This window comes from Hemiscyllium ocellatum, chromosome 7 (genome assembly GCF_020745735.1).
Source record: "Hemiscyllium ocellatum isolate sHemOce1 chromosome 7, sHemOce1.pat.X.cur, whole genome shotgun sequence".
NCBI lineage: Eukaryota > Metazoa > Chordata > Chondrichthyes > Orectolobiformes > Hemiscylliidae > Hemiscyllium > Hemiscyllium ocellatum.
Window position 1 is genome coordinate 78342581 of NC_083407.1, and position 27087 is coordinate 78369667.

The following is a 27087-nucleotide window of genomic DNA, read 5'->3' on the forward strand; positions in this document are numbered from 1 at the left end:
ACAATCACCAGAGAAGTGGCATGAGTTAATTGTCAGAGCTACAGGCTGACAAGTATTGAGGGCATGATTTCCAACCAACCTTGATTTAGGCATGGTTACATTAGTTCACAACAAAGTTATTGTAAATTGTTTATGCTAAAAGGGAGACAGAAAGTAGGAAACTACAAGCCAGTTAGCTTAATAAATGTTGAAAGCTTTTATTAAAGAAATTGTAACAGTGCGTTTATGTAAGTTGAAAGTAATCTTGCCAAGGGAAGTTATATTTGACCAATCTAATGGAGTTATTTGAGGACATAGCTGTGCATGGATGAAGGGAAACAAATTCTGTACTCAGTTTCAGAAGGCATTTGATAAGGTGCCTCATCAAAGACTCTTTTGAAAATAAAAGCTTGTGGTGTAGGGGTAGCATATTGGCATAGATACAAGATGGGCTAGCTAAGTGAAAACACAGAGGAGAAGTAAATGCATTTCATCTAGATTGGCAAGATGTAATGAGTGGTATGCCTCTAGAATCAGTGTTTGACCTCAATTATTTATAATTTGTAGAAATGTCTTAGATGAAGAGATGGAATGTTTAGTCATCAAATTTGCTGATGGCACAAAGTTAGGTAGGAAATTAAGTTGTGAAGGGGACAGAAAAAGATTGCAAACAGATATAAATAGGTTATCCAGGTCGGAAAGATGTGGCAAGTGGATTATAACATGAGAAAATGTAAATGCCCATTTTCAAAAGAAGAACAAAACTAAAGCAATTATCAAAATCATGAGAAATTGCAGAGCGCTGAGATTACGAGGCATCCGGATGTCCATGTGCATGTATTTCAAAGGTACAGCAAGTGATTAGGAACATTGGGAAAGAATGTTATCATTTATTGCAAGGAGTCCTGAATATACAGAAATGGAGATGATGTTTCAGTTACGTAGGGCATTCTTTAGACCTCATCTGGAGTACTGTGCACAGGATTGATCCCCTTATTTAATAAAGGAAGTAAATCCATTGGCGATGAATGAGCGAACATTAAACAGGTTAGGATTGTATTTGCTGGAATTCAGATGACTTGACGAAAACATAAAATCTTAATGGACTTGACAGAATAATGTAGAGAGGATGTCTTCTTTTATGGGAGAATATAGAATGTGAGATCACTATTTAATAATTGAGGTTGTCCTCTTAAAACAGAGATTAGGTATTTTTTTCTCTCAGCAAGTTATGAGCCTTTGGAACTCTTTCCCAGTATCCTGGCAGAAGTCTCTGAATATTTTTATGGCAGGTAGGTAGAATCTTGTTCTGCAAGGAGTTGGAAGCTTTTCAGGGGCTGGTGAGAATGTGGATTAGAGGTTAAAATCAGATCAGCCATGATCTTATTGCGTGGCACAGCAGACCCAAGCAGATGAATGGCTACTTCTGTTCCTCGTTAGCATATTTGCATATTTTTTGTTTTGGAATAACTGCTAAGGAAAAGCATCTGGAGAAAAGCACTGCCATTAAATAATAAATGAATGAGAGACTTACTGTTTCACCTCTAGCACCGGGTTCTCCAGTTGGACCAATAGGACCTGGAGCCCCAGGACCACCTTGTACACCTGGAACACCTGCAGGCCCTGGATCACCACGATCACCCTGTGCACACAAAAAAAGAGAAGAAAATAAGAAAGCAGAAGGAGGAATTTGTCACTAAGGCCTTTGTCCCTGCTCTGCTCTTAATTCATGACTAATCTTTAACCTCAACTTCACTTTCCTGCAGTATCGCTCAGTTCCATTTCAATCCAAAAATGCAGCAATCAATAATGACTGAGCATCTACAACTCTCTTAGATAGAGAATTCTAAAAATTAACCATCCTCTGAATGAAAATATTTCTTTTCATCTTAGATCTAAATGGCTAGCTTTCCAATCTATCCAAAAATGCTCTCAGCATTTAACATGTTGTGTTCTCAGAATGATATATGTTTCAATATGCACAACTCGCATTCTTCTATACTCTAGAAAATAGCATTATTCAAACTCTTTTCATACCACAAATTCCTCGCCCAGGAATGAATCTAATGAACATTTATTGACGCTTCTCTAAGATCATTTACATAAATGATTTGGATGCGAGCATAAGAGGTACAGTTAGTAAGTTTGCAGATGACACCAAAATTGGAGGTGTAGTAGACAGTGAAGAGGGTTACCTCAGATTACAACAGGATCTGGACCAGATGGGCCAATGGGCTGAGAAGTGGGAGATGGAGTTTAATTCAGATAAATGCAAGGTGCTGCATTTTGGGAAAGCAAATCTTAGCAGGACTTATACATTTAATGAGTCCCACAGCTACCTGGACTATACCTCCTCCCACCCTGCTCCCTGTAAAAACGCCATCCCATATTCCCAATTCCTTCGTCTTCGCCGCATCTGCTCCCAGGAGGACCAGTTCCAATACCGTACAGACCAGATGGTCTCCTTCTTCAAGGACTGCAGATTCCCCCCAGGCATGATCGACGATGCCCTCCACCGCATCTCCTCCACTTCCCACTCCTCTGCCCTTGAGCCCCGCCCCTCCAACCGCCACCAAGACAGAACCCCACTGGTTCTCACCTACCACCCCACCAACCTCCGTATACAGCGTATCATCCGTCGTCATTTCCGCCACCTCCAAACGGACCCCACCACCAGAGATATATTTCCCTCCCCTCCTCTATCAGCGTTCCACAAAGACCACTCCCTTCGCGACTCCCTCGTCAGGTCCACACCCCCCACCAACCCAACCTCCACTCCCGGCACCTTCCCCTGCAACCGCAGGAAATGCAAAACTTGCGCCCACACCTCCTCCCTTACTTCTCTCCAAGGCCCCAAGGGATCCTTCCATATCCGCCACAAATTCACCTGCACCTCCACACACATCATCTATTGCATCCGCTGCACCCGATGTGGCCTCCTCTATATTGGGGAGACGGGCCGCCTACTTGCGGAACGCTTCAGGGAACACCTCTGGGTCACCCGAACCAACCAACCCAACCACCCCGTGGCTCAACACTTTAACTCTCCCTCCCACTCCACCAAGGACATGCAGGTCCTTGGACTCCTCCATCGCCAGAACATAACAAAACGACGGTTGGAGGAAGAGCGCCTCATCTTCCGCCTGGGAACCCTCCAGCCACAAGGGATGAACTCAGATTTCTCCAGTTTCCTCATTTCCCCTCCCCCCACCTTGTCTCAGTCGATTCCCTCGAACTCAGCACCGCCCTCCTAACCTGCAATCTTCTTCCTGACCTCTCCGCCCCCACCCCACTCCGGCCTATCACCCTCACCTTGACCTCCTTCCACCTATCACATCTCCATCGCCTTTCCCCCAAGTCCCTCCTCCCTACCTTTTATCTTAGCCTGCCTGGCACCCTCTCCTCATTCCTGATGAAGGGCTCTGGCCTGAAACGTCGAATTTCCTGTTCCTTGGATGCTGCCTAACCTGCTGTGCTTTAACCAGCAATGCATTTTCAGCTTATACATTTAATGGTAAGGTCCTAGGGAGTGTTGCTGAACAAAGAGATCTCGGAGTGCAGGTTCATAGCTCCTTGAAAGTGGATAGGATAGTGAAGAAGGTATTTGGTATGCTTTCCTTTATTGGTCAGTGTATTGAGTACAGGAGTTGGGAGGTCATGTTGCGGCTGTACAGGACATTGGTTAGGCCACTGTTGGAATATTGCGTTCAGTTCTGGTCTCCTTCCTATCGGAAAGATGTTGTGAAATTTGAAAGGGTTCAGAAAAGATTTACAAGGATGTTGTCAGGGTTGGAGGATCTGAGCTACAGGGAGAGGCTGAACAGGCTGGGGCTGTTTTCCCTGGAGCGTCGGAGGCTGAGGGGTGACCTTATAGAGGTTTACAAAATTATAAGGGGCATAGATAGGATAAATAGGCAAAGTGTTTTCCCTGGGGTCGGTGAGTCCAGAATTAGAGGGCATAGGTTTAGGATGAGAGGGGAAAGATATAAAAAAGACCTAAGGGCAACGTTTTCACACAGAGGGTGTATGGAATGAGCTGCCAGAGGAAGTGGTGGAGGCTGGTACAATTGCTACATTTAAGAGGCATTTGGATGGGTATATGAATAGGAAGGGTTTGAAGGGATATGGGCCGGGTGCTGGCAGGTGGGACTAGATTGGGTTGGGATATCTGATCGGCATGGATGGGTTGGACCGAAGGGTCTGTTTCCATGCTGTACATCTCTATGACTCTATAAGTATATCTCTTTTTGGATATGGAGATTGAATTGTATACAACATTCTTTGTGTGATCTCACCAAACCGTGTACAATTGCAGCAGGACGTCCTTCCTATTCGAGTTAAAACCATTTTGTAATAAAGGTTAACATGCTGTTTGCCAACCAAACTGCTTGCTATACCTGAAACGTTAACTTTGTTAATGTTAAATGCAAGATCACCCAAATACTTCTAAACTACCTCCACACCATTTAACAAATATTTTCTGTATCTATTCTTCCCTAAGAAATGAATAAGCACACATTTCTTCACATCATACTCTATCATATCTTAAGGGTATTTACTATTTCCCAATCGATTACCGTTTCTCTAACCCTTTACAGATCCTTTGTATCAAATTTACAGACTGGGAGCAAAACCTAGCTTTCAGATAAAGTTAGTGTCCTGACTGAGTCACTATCCCTCTGCTAGTTTTTAAAGGAAACAGGCAAATTGCCAGAAGGTGAGCCTGGTACTAATTTAGAGATTCTGAGACCTCCAGGAGATGGAGGCTATCTGCCTGGTCCCAGTGGCAAAGAAGAGAACAAGTATCTCCTTATAAGGGCAGGAGATCCGATAAGCTGGAAAACATCCATGGATTGCAAGGTTAACTTCAGTACTCATGGCAATGCAAGTTCAAATCTCATATTGGAAATAAAAAGCTGCCGCAAACATAACTTAGATCTTGCTATAAATCTAAAAGCTGCATAATTGCATTCATAAAATTGTTTCAGCTTACTGGTATCAAATTTGATATTCCCAAGTACAAATGGACAGGTCACTTAACAAGCTCTTCATTGAACGCAAATAGCCAGTAAATGGCAGAAACCAAGGTTCCTGCACCCTCACAATCCAGATTAGCCCTTGCAAAATTCAAAACTGACCTGGAGGTGTTAGGATCCAAGCACAACCTCCAGGTTGCAATTTCCAAATTTCGCCCGCAAAAGAACCTGACCATGTCAACATTTGAAAATCTTGTGTCATCTTCAGTGTCTATTTTTTTTTACATAGCTCTGCATTTCCAGCATTACACTTGGCCTCTTCGTCCAAATCATTGATGATACTACAAATAGCTAAAGGCACGATATTCACCTTTGTATTGCCCTGTTATGAGTGGCCACTAACTGGAAAGTAAGCCATTGATTCCTACTCTGTTTTGTTTTGTCATTTAACCAAGCCTTTATCTATGTTGATATATTATCCCCACCTTTATGAGTTCTGAACCTGTGTGACAAATTGTGTATGAGGCATCTTATTAAATACCTTTTGAAAATCCAACTTTGGCCAACAGATGAAAACGACAATGTATAGTTCAAAAATATATCTGCAATTCTTCTATATGACCTTTATGCACACTGTGTTAAAATAATAATCAAAATTATCTGGAATATATGGTTAATTTGTGGATTTTTCAAATATTTTACCGGTTCTCCTGGACGACCATCACGCCCAGGGGTGCCATCAATTCCTGGCATACCCTAAGAGAAAAACAGAAAAAGTCGTTACTAAAAGCACTCATTTCTAAGGCAGTCTTGAGCACTGTTAGAATTGCAGTCAGATGAAACTTTAATCAAGACCCTGGACCAGGTATTTGTGAAGTTGGTCCAACTCTTCAGGCCAATGGCAGACAAAACCTAGATGCTAGTGTCTCCTCCCAATTCCCATCAGTAGAAAGGAGGAGAGGCATGCATAGTAACAGAGGAAACCTGAACTCCTCAAGGCATTTGGAAATTAATCTCACTAGTCAAATAGGCTCCGTTCTTGACGTTCCAAATGTTTTGAGTAACATCATCAGAGTCATAAAGGAAATACAAACACTTTTGAAGGATAGATAAAATCTGTCAAGTATCATCATCTATTTTAATTGTCAACCCTTTGCCTTAGTTCATTCATGAAATGCCCATCAGCCATGATTGAATGGCGGAGTGGTCTCGATGGGCCGAATGGCCTTACTTCCACTCCTATGTCTTATGGTCTTATGAGATGTGGGTATCACTGGCTAGGCCAACATTGAATGCCCATCCCTAACTGTTAACAGCCAATCACATTTTCTCTGGGTCTGGAGTCATTTTTAGTCTAGTCAGGGTAAGGACAGCAGTTTCCTTCCCTAAAGGAAAAAAGTAATGCAGATTTTTTTTCCTTGACATTCACAATAGTTTTATGATCAACATTAGACTCTTAATCCCAGATTTTTGTTTTATTGAATTGAAATTCCATCATCTGCTGTAGCAGGATTTAAACCCAGATCCCTAGAACGCTACCTGGGTCACTGGATTAATCATTTAATGATAATGCCACTTGATCATCACCTCCCCTTCATTAAACCTTTAGATATTTTCTCATCAACTCTGGTGCAAGTAGGAATTGAACCTGGAGTAGGGATATGACCACAACCAATGCACCACAGAAGTTCTCATCAATCCTTTAATTTAAAAAAATGTAATGCTTTTGATTTATCCAATTTTTCCAATCAACCTTTTAAGAGATATCATCACACACAGGGAACAGTGAAGCAGATGGGATTTGAACCCAGGCCACCCAGTAGTAATGACACTACCACTGCACCACAAGAGCATGTCTACCAATGCTATAAGCATGGAATCAAGTGACACCAGTCATTTTAAGTTTAAAAAAAACACTCACACAGATGGAGTACATTGATAGACAGGGTATCTGGAGCTGTTTAGAGGAAACATCTGTTCATGTTTTCTTTCATACAGAACTTCAGTTTTGCCAAAAAAAGACACATTTTGTCAAACCTTACCTTCATCAACATAATTGGCAAGAATACCAATTTAAGGGGAACACAATATTTAACTGTATGAGAGGGAAGTGCTGATTGTTTGGTAAGTGGAATCTGATTGTAGAGGTGTTTCCATGGAGAATGCAGCAATAAATAATTAACTGTTCATACTTTAAACCAGGTAGGCAGGTCAGAGCTCTGCCCCAAGAAATGAACCAGGAAATGCCTATCAAATATTTTGCAAATTGTTCTGATTAGTGCAAGATGAAAAACTTCGATATAGACTGTCTTTTTACTGCAATTCTCAAGAATTGTGCTACAAAATGACTAGTTTCAACAGAGTTTGTTCTATTTCCCACGTGTGGTTATTAAAGCACAGCCCATTGTGAATGCTTGGTTGACAGTCAAAAGTTCTAAATGCACTTGTCTGTGTGGGGTAGGAGAGGTTGTGGTCACATTTTCATTGTCAGTTTTATGACGGTATTGAAGAGTTGGCTAGCATTAATATGGCTACCTAACAGAAGTTTGATTTTTGTATTAACATTGTGCATTAACATAGGGTGGCATGGTGGCACAGTGGTTAGCACTGCTGCCTCATAACACCAGAGTCCCAGGTTTGATTCCAGCCTTGGGCGACTGCCTGTCTATGTGGAGTTTGCACATTCTCCCCATGTCTGTGTGGGTTTCCTCTGGGTGCTCTGGTTCCCTCCAGCAGGCCAGGTGAATTGGCCATGCTAAATTGCCCATGGTGTTGTTAGGTGTATTAGTCAGAGGGAAATGGGTTGAGGTGGATTACTCTTCCAAGGGTTGGTTGGGCCAAATGGCCTGTTTCCACACTGTAGGAAATCTAATCTATTGCCCACTTGAGGGGACTTAAAATCTTTGAATGGATTTCAAGAATGAGAGTTTTCTTGCATCAAGTGTGTGTGAGTGAGAGATCCCATAGATGGCTACAAGTGCAATTCCTTTTTCACCTCCACATGTCTCATAAGATCTCTCAACCCAGCTGGCATTGGATATGAGTAGCCATGGAGATGGCAAGAGGAGTATGGTTTGGCATGGGGTTGTGGTTATAACATATGACATGGGTGTCTGAGCAATTATGTAGGTGGCATGAGGATATGAAGTGGCATAGTGGTTAAGTGTCATCTGGTTAGGTTATCAGAGGACTCAGAAACAGAATGAGATAGGAGGTGGCATGAAGGCAACCTGGGGATATGAGTGATCAAGGAGTTGGAATGGGGAAGATAAAGAATTATAGGAACTGGGCTGGATTCTTCAAGAAGTGAGATGGGCCTTCTTCATGGCACTATGTCTCCATCTGAAAAGGCAGGCTTGGCTCAGTCATGCTCTGGCAGCTAGCTCCCACCCTCCCGCAACCCTTACAGTAGAGCCTGCCTTTCAACGTATGAGTTCCATGGAGGGTGAGCCTGCCAAGTTTGGAGATTTGACAACACAGGATTCCCACTTCCATGACAACATTCTGGCCCACTTTTGCCCTGTCAGGTGGTTTTAAAAGATTGCATAGCATATTTCGAGGAAGTGCAGAGAAGAACGTATCAATGTCTTAGCCAATCATTATTCCCAGTGTAAAAAATGAGGTCTGCAGATGCTGGAGATCACAGCTGCAAATGTGTTGCTGGTCAAAGCACAGCAGGCCAGGCAGCATCTCAGGAATAGAGAATTCGACGTTTCGAGCATAAGCCCTTCATAAGCCCTGAAACGTCGAAATCATTATTCCCAGTCAAGTTCATTTACATAAATTATCTGATCAGTATCATGTTGCTTATGGAATCTTGCTCGGCAGATATGAGCTGTTAATGTTGTGACCTGGTAACAGTGACTAAACTTCAAAAGTATTCCAATAGCTGTCTAGTACAATGGGATGTCCTGAGGTGATGAGTGGTGACATATAAATTCAACTCTTCCTTTGCTTTCAAATGAATGAGTGATGGTAACAGTTGGAACCTTTACAACATAAACCTGCTTAAACAGTCAATTCCTGTGAAGGTTTACTTACATCCTGACCCGATTCGCCGGGTGGGCCACGCGCTCCCTGAGGACCAATTGGGCCTGAAGGGCCTCTTTCACCAGGAGTTCCTGTTGGTCCTATTTTTCCAGGTTGACCCTGAAAATCCAACAAACAAAACACTATCACTATGTTATTGGGTTTACTAAACTACAATAGGAACATAGGAATAGGAGTAAGCCATTCAGCTCCTTGAGCCTGCCCTATGATCACAGCTGAACGAACAGTTCCATGGCTTTTACCCCACCCATCCCCATGATCCTGTCTGTCAAAGGTAAACAGAGATCTATCAATCACTACCTTAAACATACTTTAAGCCTGAACTTCCACACCCCTCTGTTTGGTGAACCAAGTCTGGTGAACTTTCATTGTGCTCCCTTTGTGGTAATGATATCTTTCTGAAGATAAGGAGACCAAAACCACACACAATTACACTAAGTGCAATCTAACAAAGCTCCTATACAATTGAAAAAAAACTTCAGCACTCTTGTACTCAACATCTATTGGCCTTAATATCTTCCTGCACCAGCATAAAGCAGACAACACAAAACATTGTAATAACAAAAATAACTATTCTATTTCTAAGTAGGTTAAGTTGTAAAACTAAATGCAAGGAGACTCATACTCTAAACAGTTTAGACTTCTCTTTCTCACAAGATTTTTTAGAAGTTATGTTAATTATGTGTTAGTCATCCCCTTCTATCAAGATCAATGTGCACCAGGTAGCACGTTTATCAGGGTGGAGGATTGCATCACATGACCAGTTCTAATTCTTGATGGATTCTCGTCAACAAACTGCCATTCCTGAAGGAACATTTGCTGGTCATATGCAAACTGCTTAGTTTGAACAGCGTGTCCAATTTAGGAATTGTGCCTCCCTTTAAATAACCAACTGAAGCACTACATATCTGAGTCTCATTGCATCCTTCATCCAGAAGTGCGACTCATCCACAACTTTTATCTTGAACAGTGCAGCAGTTGCATGATGCATCTACCACAATGGATGATTAGGTAAAGTATTATTATCCTAGGCTGCAACTATTAGATCATCTCTATTACCTGTTTTTTGCAACCACTTTAGGTAGCTGATTTTTAAAATTAAAATGGGCAGTGGAAGCTCAAGTAAAAAACAAAACAACTGATTCCCAACCTATAGTTTCCCCAGTGAGGTATAATGGAAGTTCCCTCAATATTAAGAAAATAGAATTTGTTTGCCTGCTACTCTTGTCATAATCCACATTTACGAGATAACTGATGTGTCTGAATCTACTTTATGGTAAATAAGTTCTTTACCAAGGCAGTGTTGCTATTAAAATAAGGAATGACAATAGTGTTAGGTAACCATGCATTTGGAAAGAAAATGCAATGTTCATGGAGTCAGAATATCACCATTTTTTTATGATGGACAATAGACTTTCTGGTTCTTAGATCCAAATGAAACTCACAATTCCACACATAGAAACAAATCTAGTAGGGTTCATGTGTGACTGAGTGACAAAAGCCAGTTCAGTCAGCTTCAGGGCAATGTTGGATGAAACAAAGCTTCATTTGAGTGATGTGTGCTCATATCTTAGCAAACAACAAGGGTTTAAAGACAGTGTGAAACTGGACAGACCATGATGGTTCACTGACGCTCTGCATCTTACTGCCTCATCTAAACTAGGCCAAAAAAATGGGGGACAAAAGTATAAAATGGCACAGCAGGATAATCAATTAACTGGTTTTAACCAACTTTTCTCATTTTCATCAAGATGAGGAAGACATCTGGCACTGTATCAGGGTCAGTCAACAGGAAACATATCGGAAGTTCTGAACAACACTCCAGTCATCCGTGATAAATAATTATATTCAGTTAGTTTTTACTTTAGAACAGTCAAAGTCATCTACTTTAAACCTTTCATCCCTAAATTCCATTAAATACCCAAGGCAAAGGTTTGGCATCTGAACCTTTTTTTATTTATTTCAAAAATATACTTTATTAATAAAATAATTTGATGGTCTGTACAGTTGGTCATGCCATACATACGTAAACATTTGCATACAGAGATCAGAATTTATCATTTATATATACAGGTCTGTACATTTATCAATCATATGTCCATATATTTAGCTGAGGGGTCAGCAGAGCCCAAATGACTGCATAGGCCCCCTGTTCTTCTTTAGGCAGGCAGACGTTACACAGTGGTCTTTCCCCACTGCGCCTTGGCGGCAGCTGCCCCAAGCTTCAGCGCATCCCTCAACACCTAGTCCTGGACCTTGGAATGTGCCAGTCTGCAACACTCAGTCGGGGTCAACTCCTTCAGCTGGAAGATCAACGGGTTTCGGACTGCCCAGAGAGCATCCTTCACCGAGATGATGATCCTCCAGGCACAGTTGATGTTCGTCTCGGTGTGCATCCTGGGAAACAGATCGTAGAGCACGGAGTCCTGCGTCACAGCGCTGCTTGGGACGAACCTCGACAAACACCACTGCATTCCTCTCCAGACTTCTTCTGCGTAGACACATTCCAGAAGGAGGTGTGTGACAGTCTCGTCCCCCCCCCTCAGCCACTTTGAGGACAGCGTGCGGTGTGGTTGAGAGTCAGGGCGTGCATAAAGGATCTCACAGGCAGAGCCCTTCTCACCACCAGCCAAGCCATGTCTTGGTGCTTGTTGGAAAGTTCTGGTGATGAGGCATTCTGCCAAATGGCTTTGACAGTCTGCTCAGGTAACAGCTCAATAGGATCCACCCTCTCCTTTTCCTCAAGGGTCTCAAGGACACTATGTGCTGACCACTTCCTGATGGACTTGTGATCAAAGGTGTTTTTCTTCATAAACTTCTCCACGAAGGACAGGTGATACGGAACAGTCCAACTACTCGGAGCGTTTTGCGGCAGCGAAGCCAAGCCCATCCTTCGCAACACCGGGGACCGGGAATCCACACACAGCTTGATGCAGCCACACACAAAGGTGGTCATCAGGGTGAGGGTGGAATTGGGTGTATTTTTTCTCCCATTGCCCAGATTTTTATACATTGAGTCCTTTCGGTCCCGGTCCATCTTTGACCTCCATATAAATTGGAAGATGGCCCGGGTGACTGCAGCGGCACAGGTTCTGGGAATAGGCCAGACCTGTGCCACGTATAACAGCAATGATAGAACCTCACACCCGATGACCAGGTTTTTTCCCGCGATGGAGAGCAACTATAGCTTCCATCTGCCCAGTTTCTGCCTCATTTGGCTGATACACTCCTCCCAAGACTTGGCACACGCCCCAGCCACTCCGAACCAAATACCCAGCACTTTTAGGTGGTCAGTCCTGACGGTGAAGGGGATTGAGGATTGGTTGGCCCAGTTCCCGAAGAGCATGGCCTCGCTCTTGCCTCGGTTTACCTAGCCCCCGAGGCCAGTCGAACTGGTCACATATGCACACGAGTCTGTGCACGGACAGTGGATCCGAGCAGAAGACAGCGACGTCATCCATGTACAGGGAGGCCTTAAACCTGCAAGCCCCCGCTGCCAGGAATAGTCACCCCTCTCAGGCTTGCATCCTTCTTGATGGACTCGGCAAATGGCTCTATGCAGCACACAAACAAGGCAGGAGAGAGAGGGCAGCCCTGCCTGACTCCAGATCTGACTGGGAAACTATCTGATTCCCACCCATTGATTGAGACTGCACTGACAATGTTGGTGTAGAGCAATCTGATCCAATTGCAGATTCCCTCCCCAGAACCCATTTTGGAGAGAACCTCTCTCATATACCTGTGTAATATCCTGTCAAAGGCCTTCTCCTGGTCCAGGCTGATCAGGAAGGTTTCCAACCCTCTTTCCTGCACATAGACAATTGTATCCCTGAGGAGTGCGAGACTCTCAGCGATCTTCCTGCCCGGTACAGCACAGGTTTGGTCAGGGTGAATCACTGACACGAGAGCAGACCTGACACAGTTGGCGATAACCTTTGACAGAATTTTGTAATCTGCATTCAACAGTGAGATTGGTCTCCAATTTTTGAGTTCCTCCCTCTCCCCCTTCCACTTGCAGATGAGAATGAAGGTTTGGCATCTGAACATGCAGTCATGAAGAACATCATGAAGAGCTTTGATGCCATGTGAGTTTTATGTTTAAACCATCTATTTAAATCAACAATCCTTTCAGTCATGGGAGACAGTTTTATTCAGAGATGGAGATGATATCCCTTGGGTTAAATATCTGAAGCAAGCCCTCTCCTATTTGGCTGCCATGCCCATCATTGATTTTACAGCCGGCAGATCCATTAAATGCTTGAGATCAGACCTCTTCCACCATCTGGGAAAAGGGCCAGTCTCCAATAGCAAACAGGTGACCATCACTCTCTGGCCTCAGCAGCATCACTGGGAGTGATGGCTAACGTTGGGACTGCAGTCAAATTACAATATCAAAGAGACATGGAGTTGAACTCAGGGGTACATTTGAGGCTTTGTCAGGGCCAGGCTAGGAGCTGCCAATGGTGAGGTTTGAGAGGATCACGCTCTCCAGTACATGGACTGGTGCAACATGATGGAAATGGGAGAATATCACTTCCATATTTGAATGAAGGTAAAATAGAAAATATAACTGATGTATAGGTAGATTCGAATATTGCTTCTCAAATTTATTGTGGAAGCAGATCTCAAAGAGCAGCAGCAACTTTCATCTGCGTACTGTCTTTAAAATTGTAAAGCATCCCAATAAATTTCACAGAACCTTTGTCAAACAAAATGTAACACCTAGAGATGGGTATATGTTGGAGTGGGTAACAAAAAACCTGAACAGAGGTTACTTTAATGGATAAGAGGTAGAGAGTTGGAAAGATTTAGGAGGGGATTACGAGCAGTCCGCGCCTCATTAGCTATATTGGAATTGATGCCTATGTTGATGGCAATATTAAAAAAGCCTAAAGCTTCTTCTCTAGTGCTACTGGTTTTCATAAAGATAAGCTGCTTTGATCTCCCTGCTGTCTTCTGCCAGGTGCAGTATTACAAGAGGCATTATTAAAAGAAAGGTGTACTGACAAGACTTAGATCTGTCTACAGAACCTTTCATTTTATTCTCTTTTTAGATCTGTGGGAATGCATAAAACAAACTAATATAATTCCTTTTTATGAGTTTTCAGTATTTCACATTGTTAGGTTGTAGTTCAATCTTGTGGTTTGCTCGTCTGGACACCTAACCTTATTCTTCGCTATATAACATCCTTGATTATTTAAGACCTGCCAAGTCACAGCTCATGCTATGAATTTATAATAGTCCAAGGTGGGGAGAGGAATATCAAAGTTCATTTCAGCTAGGACAGTGAATGAGCCCTGTATTGGGGCACAATGTGACACTACTTACTAGCCCTGTAAACAATGTAGCTTGCTGGCCTCTATCATTTTGAATCTATTTCTCATTTATTTACATTAGACAAAGATTGTTAAAAGTTAGCTGATACCAATATGGAGACTGTTGCAAACTATTGGATAGACAATCTAAAATAACTTCAGATTACTTAAGACATGCCTGAACAGCGGTGGAGGTAACAGAATTGGAGATACACAAGAGGCCAGAATTGGAAAAGCACAGTCTTGAACCATACGCTGCATGCAAAAATCAACTGAACTAAATGAATATAAAGGTTAACATCTACATTATGAATCCATGTAGCAAGAGAACATAACATTGCCAAAATAAATATTCCAATGCCAATTATTAGCCATTAAAATGCTGTAATCTTTCAAGCATTCGGTCAAAACTTAAATGGGCTGTGGTTAAAAGTTATGACTTGATAAATAACATAATTACTTCCATACTAAGTATAGAAAGTACAGTACCACATTCGTAACTTGAGACATGACATGCAGTGAAAGAAAAATATCCAGGAGGAGCAAGTTGCTTTGAGCCTATGATTCTCACCATTGGGGTTAAATTGTTTCATGCTTGGGTTTGCTTTAAACTAATTGACAGGAATTGATTGCCATGATTAGTCAACAAAGCCATGATCATTGCATCATGCAATGATCACAACAGTAGAAGCTGAAATAAATCGACCTTATGCTTTTGTTTTAGATGGACTCTGATAGAGTTGTGGTGTTATGCAGCATGGAAGCAGATCCTTCAGTCCAATAAGTCCATGCCAGTCATGTTCCCAAACTAAATTAGTCCCACCTGCCTGCACTTGGCCCATATCCCTCCAAACCTCTCCTATTCATGAACTTATCCAAATGTCTTTTAAACGTTCTAACTGTGCCTGCATTCACCACTTTCTCTGGAAGTTCATTCCACAAATGAACGACTCTGAGTAAACAAACGTTGTCCTTCATGTCCTTTTTAAAACTTTCTTCTCTCACCTTAAAAATATGCTCCATAGTTTTGAACTCCCCTACCCGAGGGAACAGGCATTTACTATTTACCTTAGCCATGCCTCTCATGATTTTATAAACCTCAATAAGGTCAACTCTCAACCTCCTACAGGCAAAAGTGAGGACTGCAGATGCTGGAGATTAGAGTTGAGAGTGTGGTGCTGGAAAAGCACAGCAGGTCAGGCAGCATCTGAGGGGCAAAATCCCTTCCTAATGAAGGGCTTTTGCCTGCAACATCAATTCTCCTGCTCTTCAGATGCTCCCTGACCTGCTGTGCTTTTCTAGCACCTGACACTCGACTCTCAACCTCCTACACACCAGTGAAATATCCCAGTCTTTCCACTCTATATTTATATCTCAAACTCTCAACTACTGGTTCTTATGTTCACATGCATTATAATCGACAATACAGAATGTTCTATTGTAATTTAATTAGTCAGCAAACATGCCTTGATATGGATTTCAACTGGGCAAAACTTGAGTAAGTTTAACAATATCATAACATATTCCCATAATTACTTCATATGCCAATATTCTGTGGTTGAGAAATGTTTTATCATGGTTCCTGCTAAGCAAGAGATTAAAAAGTGCCAAAGTATTTGTAATTTTCTAGCTAAAGAAACCTTTTCATAAAGGAGAACAGAAAATAATATTTTGGGAATTAAATATCTGAATATCTAATTGCAGTTGTTATAAATTACAATTTATTGTCATGTTCCAATCTGTCCAAATATTTATAGCTTCAAAAATGCTGCACAATAAACCAAATGAAAAAGAATGATAATGTTAGTGAAATAATACTCACAGCAGGCCCTGGCAAGCCAGGCATTCCTCTTTCCCCACGATGACCTGGTAGGCCTGCAGGTCCTCTTTGTCCAGTTGTACCTTGTGGACCTGGAGGACCATTCGGACCCTGTAATTGCAAAGAGACAGATCAGAAGGACTCCAATTAGGGTACCAGGGTGGAAACAGCCATAGTTGAAAAACAAGGTCATGTAAGATTCAGCTGCAGCTCTATCCCATAGAACATAGTCCAAAACAGCTGTAGCTGGCAGCTTCTACTAAGCATGAAATTTTCAATGTAATAATGACTTAAGTGTTGTGAAATCCTTATGTGAGTAAATGCACACAAAGTTGATCATAATATTTCAAAGTGCAGGCTTCCTTGAAGCTTTGCATTGTTTCTCCCTCAATTCTTTGCTACTCATTTATTTTACACCACGTTACAAATAACTGACCAGCTCAGATGGATTGCCTGCATTCCCATCAGCTAATAAACAACAATAGAAGCTAGAGACTGCAAGATGCCAAGTCACTTGATTTAGGCATATCAGGGATTTCTGGAGTTCAATAGCAACTTAGTTTTATTTTGTTTCCAGAAGTTTTCGGAACCCTCAAGAACACTTAAATAAAACAGCAGAATTTTCAACTCCTGTCGGTTGACCCAATGAGTATGCCCCAGATCTACAAAATAGGCACAATAATGGCCACAGAAGAGCAGCAATGGCAAGCAGCCGAGAGTGAGGCACCAAGGCTGAAGCCAACAACACACTCAGGACTACTACCATCGCTGCTGCTGAATTTGTCTTTTGTTTATCATCAATTTCTACATTTCAACACAGGGAAATCTGCAGAAATTTGCCTGTGATTCTCAATCTTTTCAGTATCAATAAGATTAAGGGATCATCACATTGATTGTAACTGACAGTTTAGTTTGTCAATATTTTGTGAAAAGAACTTTTCGGTTATGGATTTGTTTGGATGTTGCGACCAAAATGAAATCTCTTGATTTTCACAACTTAGGTGAAACCAAATCTGAATCTCTACCAATGTAATTTTATGATTGTGGGCATGATTTTACCTCTATTTGTTCATGTCAATAAATTATTCAAAGTAAAATAAGACATTTTCAAGACTCCTGGCTCCACCTCAAAATGAATGCACCCAATATGAACACCTAATTGCTGAACTTATATGGGAGGTAATGCTATTCTCAGGCTGCATGGCCAAGTGCATAGTTAACTGCTTCAATATGATTACTCACCTTACTATAATTGTTCTACTAAATTCATCACTATCCTTCAAAAATGCAATATAACTAGATTGAAGTTCTTTGAACTAATTCTTTTTGAAAAGTCTATGGGCTCAGTTTGAAGTAAATGTGTCAAGTTATCAAATCAAGGAATAATAACTCCAAGTAATTCTGTATTTGCCATCCTGTTCTAGACTGATATCCTATTCCTTACACACTGGCTTTTCATTCTCATGTTCCTGTCTCTGTCTTGTTGAAATGCAAGTTTCCTGAGCTTGATTTTATCCCTTCTGTGAGGGTCGTGAGCTAAGCAAACCTGTCATGTCTTCTTTGGTGATATTTTCTAAATCACCAGTCAATTTTCTACACAAACCTTTCAAGATCTGATCTAGATGTCTTTGAGTATGAAATTTCTGCTATTCTTCTGCATGGCCCATGAGCAGGACATGTCAAAACTCTCTTCCTGGAAAATAGACAGTTTTGGTTCCTTAATTAAACTTAACACATTTTTATTTTCCTTTTGTACTAAATTCCTAACACTTCGAGGAATGGTCATTCCATGTAAAAAGATGTACTTCTGGATTCCTTAAATAATACTCCTAAAGAGTAATAATATTTGTTTACACATTGTTCCATTGTAAGAGGCTGATTGGTACCTGTAGTAGTATGTCAGCAGCTCAATGCCAGGGATTTGGGTGATTAATGAACCCGCAGAAGTAACAAAGGGACGTAAACATTTTCACAGCAGTCACTCTCTTTGTCATGAGCTAGTATAATATTTATTATAGTGTATAACAGCTTGATAACAAGAAACAGCAATTGATAAAACATTTTGTAGATAATGGATTTTCTTTCCTCAGTGAGAGTTAATTAAGGGAGACCCTGTGCCACAGATATGGCACAGTGTGAAGGTCTGGGTTCAAGCACCGCTTGCCGTTTGATGGCAATGGCACATTCATAATCAAACCAAACAGCCGAATGATCAATCTGTAAATCCTTCTGATAGAGCAAGCAGTAAGAGTGGGAGGGTTTCCTGCTCCATCATGCTTAATGTGAATTGGCATATCTCGAGTTACAGACTTTGATAACAGGCTAGTGACCTGTTTCAGGAAAATCTCTTGCTATGGAAGCACATTATGCATACATTCATCCACCTCATATACCAATAGGCTTGAGGAGGACGAGAAAGAAGAAGGTGGTAATGGGTTGGTTAGAAAGAGTGGGGAACATAATCGGGAGTTTTAACTCCACCGCATCTGGCAACAAGGTAGTCAATTTTGACAGCCCCCACAGTATCAGGGAAGTCAGTGCAAGAGAGAGGAATGGGGTCAATCAATTAGTAAGTGCAGAGGAAAGGCAGGAAGTCAACTGGTTGAGGGAAAGAAGAAGAGTTTATCTGGAGTAAAAAAATAAATGGTTGACAGGCAGGAGGATTGGGAGAGCTCTCAATCATTTGAGAGGAAAGCAGATTAAGCCACGGACAGAAGAGTTTCAAGGTTGTTGATGCTACAGGAAGGTTAAAAGGCCTTGAGAGGGATGAAAATTGGACAGGTCAGGAGGTGGGAAAATTGAGTTTCAGGGGCTGAAAATTGAGTTTCAGAGGTTTGAGGGGTATGGGGGGAGATTTGAGGTCTTGTATCAGTGGGAGTGTAGGAGCGGGGGTGGGGGGTGGTGGTGGATCTGTAAAGTGTCAAGGCTTTCCCAGCTGGATCCAGGAGGTAAATGTGAAGACAACAACCTTCTGAATCCATCAAGTCCTTGCTTTGATAAAACTGCCAAATTCCTCAGCCCCAGGAAACTGAGCTAATGTTGAAAATGTTCGACTCTCAGCCTGGAATTTACACTTGTCTTCTTAAAGTGCATTAGTAAGAGCCACAAATAAATATGACTCTGCAACAGATGTTTCACATTTTAATCTTAAACTTGACTCAAATGCACCTGATTATTTTTGAAGTTAAATTCCACCTGCGTGCACTCATTACAAGAAATATAGATTGCACTTAGCGTGCCTATTTGCAGAATGAGATAATCTCCAAAGCTGAAGAGCAAGACAGTATTTTATTTTTAATGACTAAAATATTAATACCATGCCTCTGTGTAATGGCACAAGTAACAATCTGTACTTGTTAATTTTAGATTATAATTTTAATATTTAATTGTACTTACAGTTGGACCATCATCTCCAGATTCGCCTTTATCACCTGGGGTACCGGGTGTTCCAGGAGGGCCAGGATCACCAGTCTTTCCAGGTGGGCCAGTGTCACCCCGAAGACCTGGGGGTCCTTCTTTACCAGGAGACCCTAAGGGACCGATCGGACCTGGATCACCCTGAGAAACAAAGACAGAAGTAACCGATCATTTTTAATACGCACCAATGTTTTCTGATGTGCCAAGTTTTGTTTTATTAGATACTGGCGGAGGGGTGGTGGTGGGGTAGATAGTTGATTTTAACAGAACAGTGGGATAGCCAATTGGGAGGTCCAGCTCTGGCACACTGTTGGCTGAATTCTATTTATCAAGAACATTTTCTTCAACAGCATTGCTTGCTCCTCAGTGATACTGAAAAATACCAGATTAGTACCAAAATCTCCATATTTCATTCATTGATTCTCATCAATTTTACGCTATGATACTCTTATCATTTCACGTGACTTAAACACCCACTTGTAGATCTCAGTGTTAAACCCATGGACACTTAATTCTAGGGAATATGTGTTTCAGCAGAGATTATCTCCAGCAGTAGCCTGAACACAAGCTAAATGAGATCTAGGGAAAATTCCTTTTTATTATTTCACTATTGAAGTTAATGCCACTCATTTTGCTGTTGACAAGATTATTGAAAAATGAAGCACAAATGAATGTCAAGACTGATTCAGTGATGGGTATATACAGTCAGTTCTATAATGCAATGATTGCGTTCTTGTGCAACCCTGCATTATAGAAAAATCGCGCTAAAGAAACAGCACTTAAAGTTTTGGCAATGTAAACACGTTACAGCCAACACACATTTTAAAAGGTCATGTTTTAGAAATAGCGTTCCCAATTCATCAATCGTATTACGGTGAATTTGTGTTGACAAAAGCAGGTTATGGTAGAACGACTTATTGGCATAGCCTCCAGCGGAAACTCTCACATTTTATGACCAGTGAAGAATTCCTTCCTCAGCATTCACTACTTACAGTTGGTCCTGGTGGCCCAACTCGACCTGCAGGTCCAGGAAAACCCGTGGCACCCTAGGATTACAGAGGAAATGTTTGTAGTTATAGCCCAAGACTGAATGTAGTTTGATAATCTTTTTGAAGGTCTTGTAATTCTCAAATGAACCAAAATTTCATACAATTAACCTGAAGATCTACTATAAATTAGCTGAATGGTAAGAGATTTAATACAATTTAAAGTATAAGATAAGTAATAAAAGGAACAATATTATCAAGTCTGAAAGACATTAAATATTGTGATTGTAGAAACTAAGCACCTAACAACATATAGGAAGGACAGAGCAGCAGATCAGAAACAATAGATTAAACTGTACAGGGCTATGGTTAGATTATGTCTCAAGCTTAGTTTTAATATTGATCAACAAGTACAAGATGGTGTAGAGAACAGCAATAGCTCCTCGCACTTAGAACCTGGGGACTGCCTATTGTCAGCAGTGACCAAATCCCACATTCATAAAATCCTAATTTTTGGATGTATAAAAGCTGAAAAGTTCAGGAAAAAGGATGTTTCTGTTAGTAACAAATAAGTAAAGACTTATGTTTTTGAATTAACAATATAAAACAAGATAAATTCTCATACCGAACAAATATTTGGCCCTGATATAGTCATAATTCTTTTTAATGCTGACTCTGGTACACAGGGGTTAGAATATTTGAGCAAGACCACATTATCAGGATGATTAATAAAAATGGACTGATCTCAGTTTGATGTGCTTTTGCTATAAATGCTGTGTCTTATGATCATATACTCTACAACCACCTGATGAAGCAGTGGTGCTCCAAAAGCTAGTGCTTCCAAATAAACCTGTTGGACTATAGCCTGGTGTTGTGTGATTTGAACTTTGTCCACCCCAGTCCAACACTAGCATCTCCAAATCACCAAAACTCTACTGTGTCCATCCTTGAACCTCCAGTACTAAACTGTTTGAATAAAAACATTTTGAAGGAGTGTTCAGTCAATTGGAGGCCATTTATCTGTCTGGAACCTATCAATAATATTATGAGAACCAAGAGAGAATATGCTATAGAAGATACTGGAACAAAACAAAAATGCATTTATAAACAAATTGTGTTAAATAGAAACAGTTCAAAGTAAAACTGAGACAATTTGCCAATACAGAGAATGTGATGGGAAACAAACTGCTGAGAAAGAACAGCTTGAACATTTTTACCTTAATTTAGTGTTTTCTTTAGTTATAAGTGAATGGTTGTTTCACCCATATGTGACTCTAGTCCCATAGAATGCAGCTCAGTGTTAAAACCATCTAAATTAGTTTAGCATTTGAAACATTCCACACAAGATAAGAACATTTCCAGGTGGGCTGATCAATACTGGATTAAGCTTTGGATCAGGCTAAGACTCCGACAACAACTGCACAGGTGACCTGGGTATACATTATTTAGTCACCAGCAGGTTCCACCAGAAGTGACGGAATACTGGTCCACAATTGCCTAGAAATGACCTGGTAGTTTGCGAGAACATCGCTGAATTCTATGAAGTGTCATGGTTGAACCCATTGGTGCACTGTGGCTGCAGCATGTTGCACTGCAATAACCCACAAATATTACTTTAACAACATTTCCCAGCCCATTGACTTTGACCACTGAGAAGAATAAGACAGCAGATCTTTGATTCACTAAAACAACAATAATGGGCAATCATATTGCATCTTTAATACAATAAGGTATCCTGCGACAATTTATAGGAGTATGATAAGACAAACTGTCCCACTAAATCACATAAGATAATATAGGTCAAATGATAAATGCTTGGTCAAATAGCAGTGTCCTAACAGAAGAGAGATGTAGCGGTATTGAGAAAGAACTCTAGAGCTTGGGGCTAAGGCAACTGAAGGTGGGGCCACAAATGTGATAAAATTGTAGATGCACAAGACAGCAGAATTAGATGAATGCAAATACCTTAAGCAGTTATGGGGATTAGAAGAGATTACAGAGAGTGAGGAACAAGGATATGGAGAGATTTAATGGTAACTACAAGAATTTTAAAATCAAGATGCTGATTGAATGTGTGTCAATGTAAGTCAGCAAAGACAGAGGTGACAGGGGATCAGAACTTGATGCCAGTGAAGTATCAGGCAACAGAGTTTTGGATGACCTTCTACAAAGAGTAGAGCATGGGACAACAGCCTGGAGTTTGTCAAAATTATCTAAAGGTATGAATGAGGGTTTTAGAAGCAGAGGATCAGAGTCAGGGTGACCAGGAAATGTTACAGAGATGGAAAGAGGCAGTCTTGGGTGATAGCATAAATATATGATCAGTGGCTCAGCTTATTGCCAAATATAACACATATGAATTAGGAGCAGGAACACATCCATTGAACCTTCAAACTTGCTCTGCCCTTCATTAAAATTGTAGCTGATCTAATGGTGTCTTCTACAGTTTTCTGCCTACCCGCCATAGCCCTGGAGTCCCCTGTCAATCAAAGGTCTATCTGAGTCAGCCTTGAACATAATCAATGACTCAGTTTTGTTTGCTCTCTGAGGTATTGAATTCAATGACTAATGACTCTCAGAGTAAAATATGTCTTTGTATTTCCATTACAAATGAGGCACACAATTTTTAAACTGTGTCTTTTTGACTCACCCACAAGAATCCACCCTGTCAAGCCCACTCAGGATCATGTATATTTCACGAAGATTACATCTCATTTTTGAAACTCCAATGGCTGTCGGCCCAAATTACTCAACATTTCCCAACAAATGCCACCTTGATTCCAGGAATCAGCACGTGAACCTTCTCTGAACTGCTTCTAATGCATTATATCATTTTTTATATACGGAGACCAAAATGGTACTCCAGGTGTGATCTTACTAAGGCAGAACTTCGGGAAACAATTTGTACAGTCATATACTATTTCTAGGCTAATGATTGGAGTCAGTAGCTAGGGAAAAGAGTTTGAAGCAAAGACTGAAAATAATTGTTTTCAGTTTTTCTAATATCTAACTGCGGTAAAATGTCTGCATATCCAGTACTGGATGTTGGATAAGTAATCAGATAAGTTAACAAAAGTAGGAGAGCTGAGAGTGGTGATGGTGAGGTAGAGTTAGGTGTCATCAAATATATATATATATATATATATATATAATATATATATATACATACACACACACATACACAAAAGAACGGGTGCCCAATGAACAAGTCTGCAGATTTCTCAGCATCAAACCCAAACAAGTGGACAGAACATGTCCAGAAATGCTAGCCATTCTCTCCTACATCAAAGGCATCTCTGAAATGACTGCCAGACTACTCAGACCCCTTGGCATCATGGTAGCCCACAAACCCACCAATACACTAAAACAGCAGCTAATGTACTTGAAAGACCCTATACAGACAATCAAAACTAATGTCATTTACAAAATACTGTGTAAGGACTGTAACAAACACTACATTGGACAAACAGGCAGAAAACTAGCCACGAGGATACATGAACATCAACTAGCCACAAAATGACATGATCTTCTCTCACTACTATCCTTATATTCAGATGAGGAAGGACACCACTTTGACGGGGACAACACAATCCATTCTAGGACAAGCCAAACAGAGACACGCACGAGAATTCCTATAAGCATGGCATTCCAACCGGAACTCTATCAACAAACACATTGAGTTAGACCCCATCTTCCACCCCCTGAGAAAAAGAACAGAAAATGACATCACCACAGGAAATGACAACCCAAAGAAGCCCAAACATATAAATAGAAAACAGGGATTATCAGCAGTGCTTTGTCCGGAGGCTTACAGGAAGATGTGACCTAGTATGGTGATGAAATGTCTGAAAATTAACCTTCCAGCTCAGCGAGCAAGCCTACATTCAGAACCTCAGCCTGAGCTATAAATCTTCTCAAAGCTTACTATTACACAAAAATTGAGCTATTCATTTAGATGTTGTTACAAAGAAATATACTCAAGAAATAGGAAGAAGCCAATAGATAGATCCTTGAGGAATAACGGTGCAAAAGCAAGAACTGTAGCCATTGCAGCTGATAGAATCAGTTGAGATGAACCATCCTCAACTGGATAACAGTGGAGAGCTATTAGAGAAGGACAGTGTTGTGAACCATACTAAAGCCCACAGACAGCTGAAGAGTAATGGGGAAATGGGTTGGCACAGTCACAAAGCCTGCAATGTTCTTCACTAACTTCCATCACATCCCAACTCAAATATATGCTGCTCATTTTTAACGTTATGCAGTATTCAGCAGTGCAAGAAGAAGCCATCATCTGTATCAGAGCCAAAAGGATGTATAACAAATACAATGTTTCCAGTGTCATCCATTACCCAATAGAAAAAATATAATCAATAAGGCCTGGTTTTAACTGATGTTTGGATGAGTGCACCAGTTACACTTCTAAAATATTGTTCATGATCAGGTCATAATGTAATTCCCAGAATTATACAAAACCTCAGAATCACAGTAACTCTACTGCAGAGTTAGAGTTTGTGTGTGGAGCATGCTGTGCTATTTGAGAGAACACATTTGAAAATGACAAACCTTCCCTTCTGTTCACCAACAAAATGCATTTAAAACACTTAGTATGAAAGAAGTCAAGGATTGAAATATTGACAGCAAGTGAAAGGCTGAGAAAATAATACTTGCAAATTCTACTTACAGGTGGTCCCTGTGTGCCACGTCCACCCTTTAGACCTGGGACACCGATAGGTCCCTAAGAAATAAATTAGCGAGACATAAGTTGAACAATACATCAATTAGAATCATGAAAAAACTATTAATTATTTCTGTCATACTAGTAAGAGCTTCAGCATGTCCTTACTGGTGGACCAGGGGATCCTGCTAGTCCTTGAGGTCCTGGGGAACCAGCATCACCTTTCTGACCTGGCTCACCCGTTTCACCTTTCCCTCCAGGCTGTCCATCATTGCCCTGTTTCAAATAAAATTGGGTACTTTAGTGGATAGATGCAGTACAAAAGAGAGAGAAAAAGTACCTTATGGCTGATACATTTTTCGAAACATAATTATACTTATGGAGTCATAGAATCATACAGCATGAAAACAGACCCTTTGGTCCAACCAGTCCATGTAGAACATAATTCCAAACTAAACTAGTCCCACCTGCCTATTCCTGGCCCATATCTCTCCAAACCTTTCCTATTCATCTATCTATCCCAATGTCTTTTAAACATTATAATTGTACCCACATCCACCATCTCACATGTGAGCCACCCTCTTGTGTCTTTTTAAAATCTTTCCCGTTTGATCTTAAAAATGTGCCCCCTTGCCTTGAAATCCCTCAGATTTAGGATTTTCAAAGCAGTAGAATAGGATGATATTTCTTTTATTAATCTGCAATAGCTTCTCCAATACAGAAGAGTTTCCTCATTAGATTTCTTCCTATCTAAATTATATCATTAACAATTTCTTGATGTATGTTATTCACTTCTTCATGGTACAAACTGAATGACTAACAGGGAAAAGTCAAGATTGAGACCATCCTACTATTTGGCTCAACATCTCATTACTTAGAGTCATAGATTCAAACAACACAGAAACAGACCCTTAAAGACAACTTCTCCATACCAACCAGATATCCCAAATTGACCTGCTCTCATTTGCCAGCATTTGGCCCATATCTCTCTGAATTCTTCCTGTTTATATACCCATCTAGATGCCTTTTAAATGTTGTAATTGTACCCACCTCTACCATTTCCTCAGGCATCTCATTCCATACATGTACCACCCTCACATCCTTTTTAAGTCTTTCCTCTCTCACCTTAAACCTATGTTCTCTAGCTTTGGATTCCGCCACTCTAGGAAAAATGCCTTGGTTTATTCACCCTACTATGCCCCTCATGATTTTATAAACCACTATAAGATCAACCCTCAGTCTCTGACACTCCAGGGGAAAAGGCCACAGCCTACTCAGCCTCTCCCTCCAGCTCAAACCCTTCAACCCTGGCAATATCCTTGTAAATCTTTTCTGCACCCTTTCAAGTTTAACAACACCCTTCTTACAGAAAGGTGACCAAATTTGTACATATTCCTCCTAAGGTGGCCTCACCAATGTCCTGTGCAGCCATAACATGATGTCTCAACTCCTGTACTCAATATTCTGACTAATGAAAGCATACCTGCCTTCTTCACCACCCTGTCTACTTGCAACTGCACTTTCAAGATACTATGCACCTGCATTCCTAGGCCTCTTTGTTCCACAACATTCTCCCAGACCCTGCTATTAAGTGTGTAAGTCCTGCCCTGATTTCCATTACAAAATGCAGCACCTCTCATTTATCTAAATTAAACTCCACCTGCCACTCCTCAGCCCATTGGGCCATCTGATCAAAGTCACATTGTGCCCTGAAATAATCTTCTTCACTGTTTATACACCATCTATTTTGGTGTCATTTGTGAACTTACTAACTATACCTCCTATAATCACATCCAAATAATTTAAATAAAAAATGAAAAACTGTGGACCCAGCACCAAGCCCTGTGCCAACCCCTGGTCACAGGC

General features: G+C 40.9%; 1 protein-coding gene across 1 annotated transcript in view; it reads right to left on the minus strand.

Annotated features, from left to right (window-relative positions):
* The window catches only part of col5a2b (collagen, type V, alpha 2b), a 273958-nt gene that overhangs the window by 26599 nt on the left and 220272 nt on the right, over positions 1-27087 (minus strand). The window contains exons 39-46 of the mRNA XM_060827360.1: positions 25390-25497; positions 25228-25281; positions 20550-20603; positions 19537-19698; positions 16144-16251; positions 8997-9104; positions 5658-5711; positions 1514-1621 (exon numbers count right to left, since the gene is read on the minus strand). Coding sequence (XP_060683343.1) covers positions 1514-1621; positions 5658-5711; positions 8997-9104; positions 16144-16251; positions 19537-19698; positions 20550-20603; positions 25228-25281; positions 25390-25497 — 756 coding nt within the window. The remainder of the gene's footprint in view (positions 1-1513; positions 1622-5657; positions 5712-8996; positions 9105-16143; positions 16252-19536; positions 19699-20549; positions 20604-25227; positions 25282-25389; positions 25498-27087) is intronic.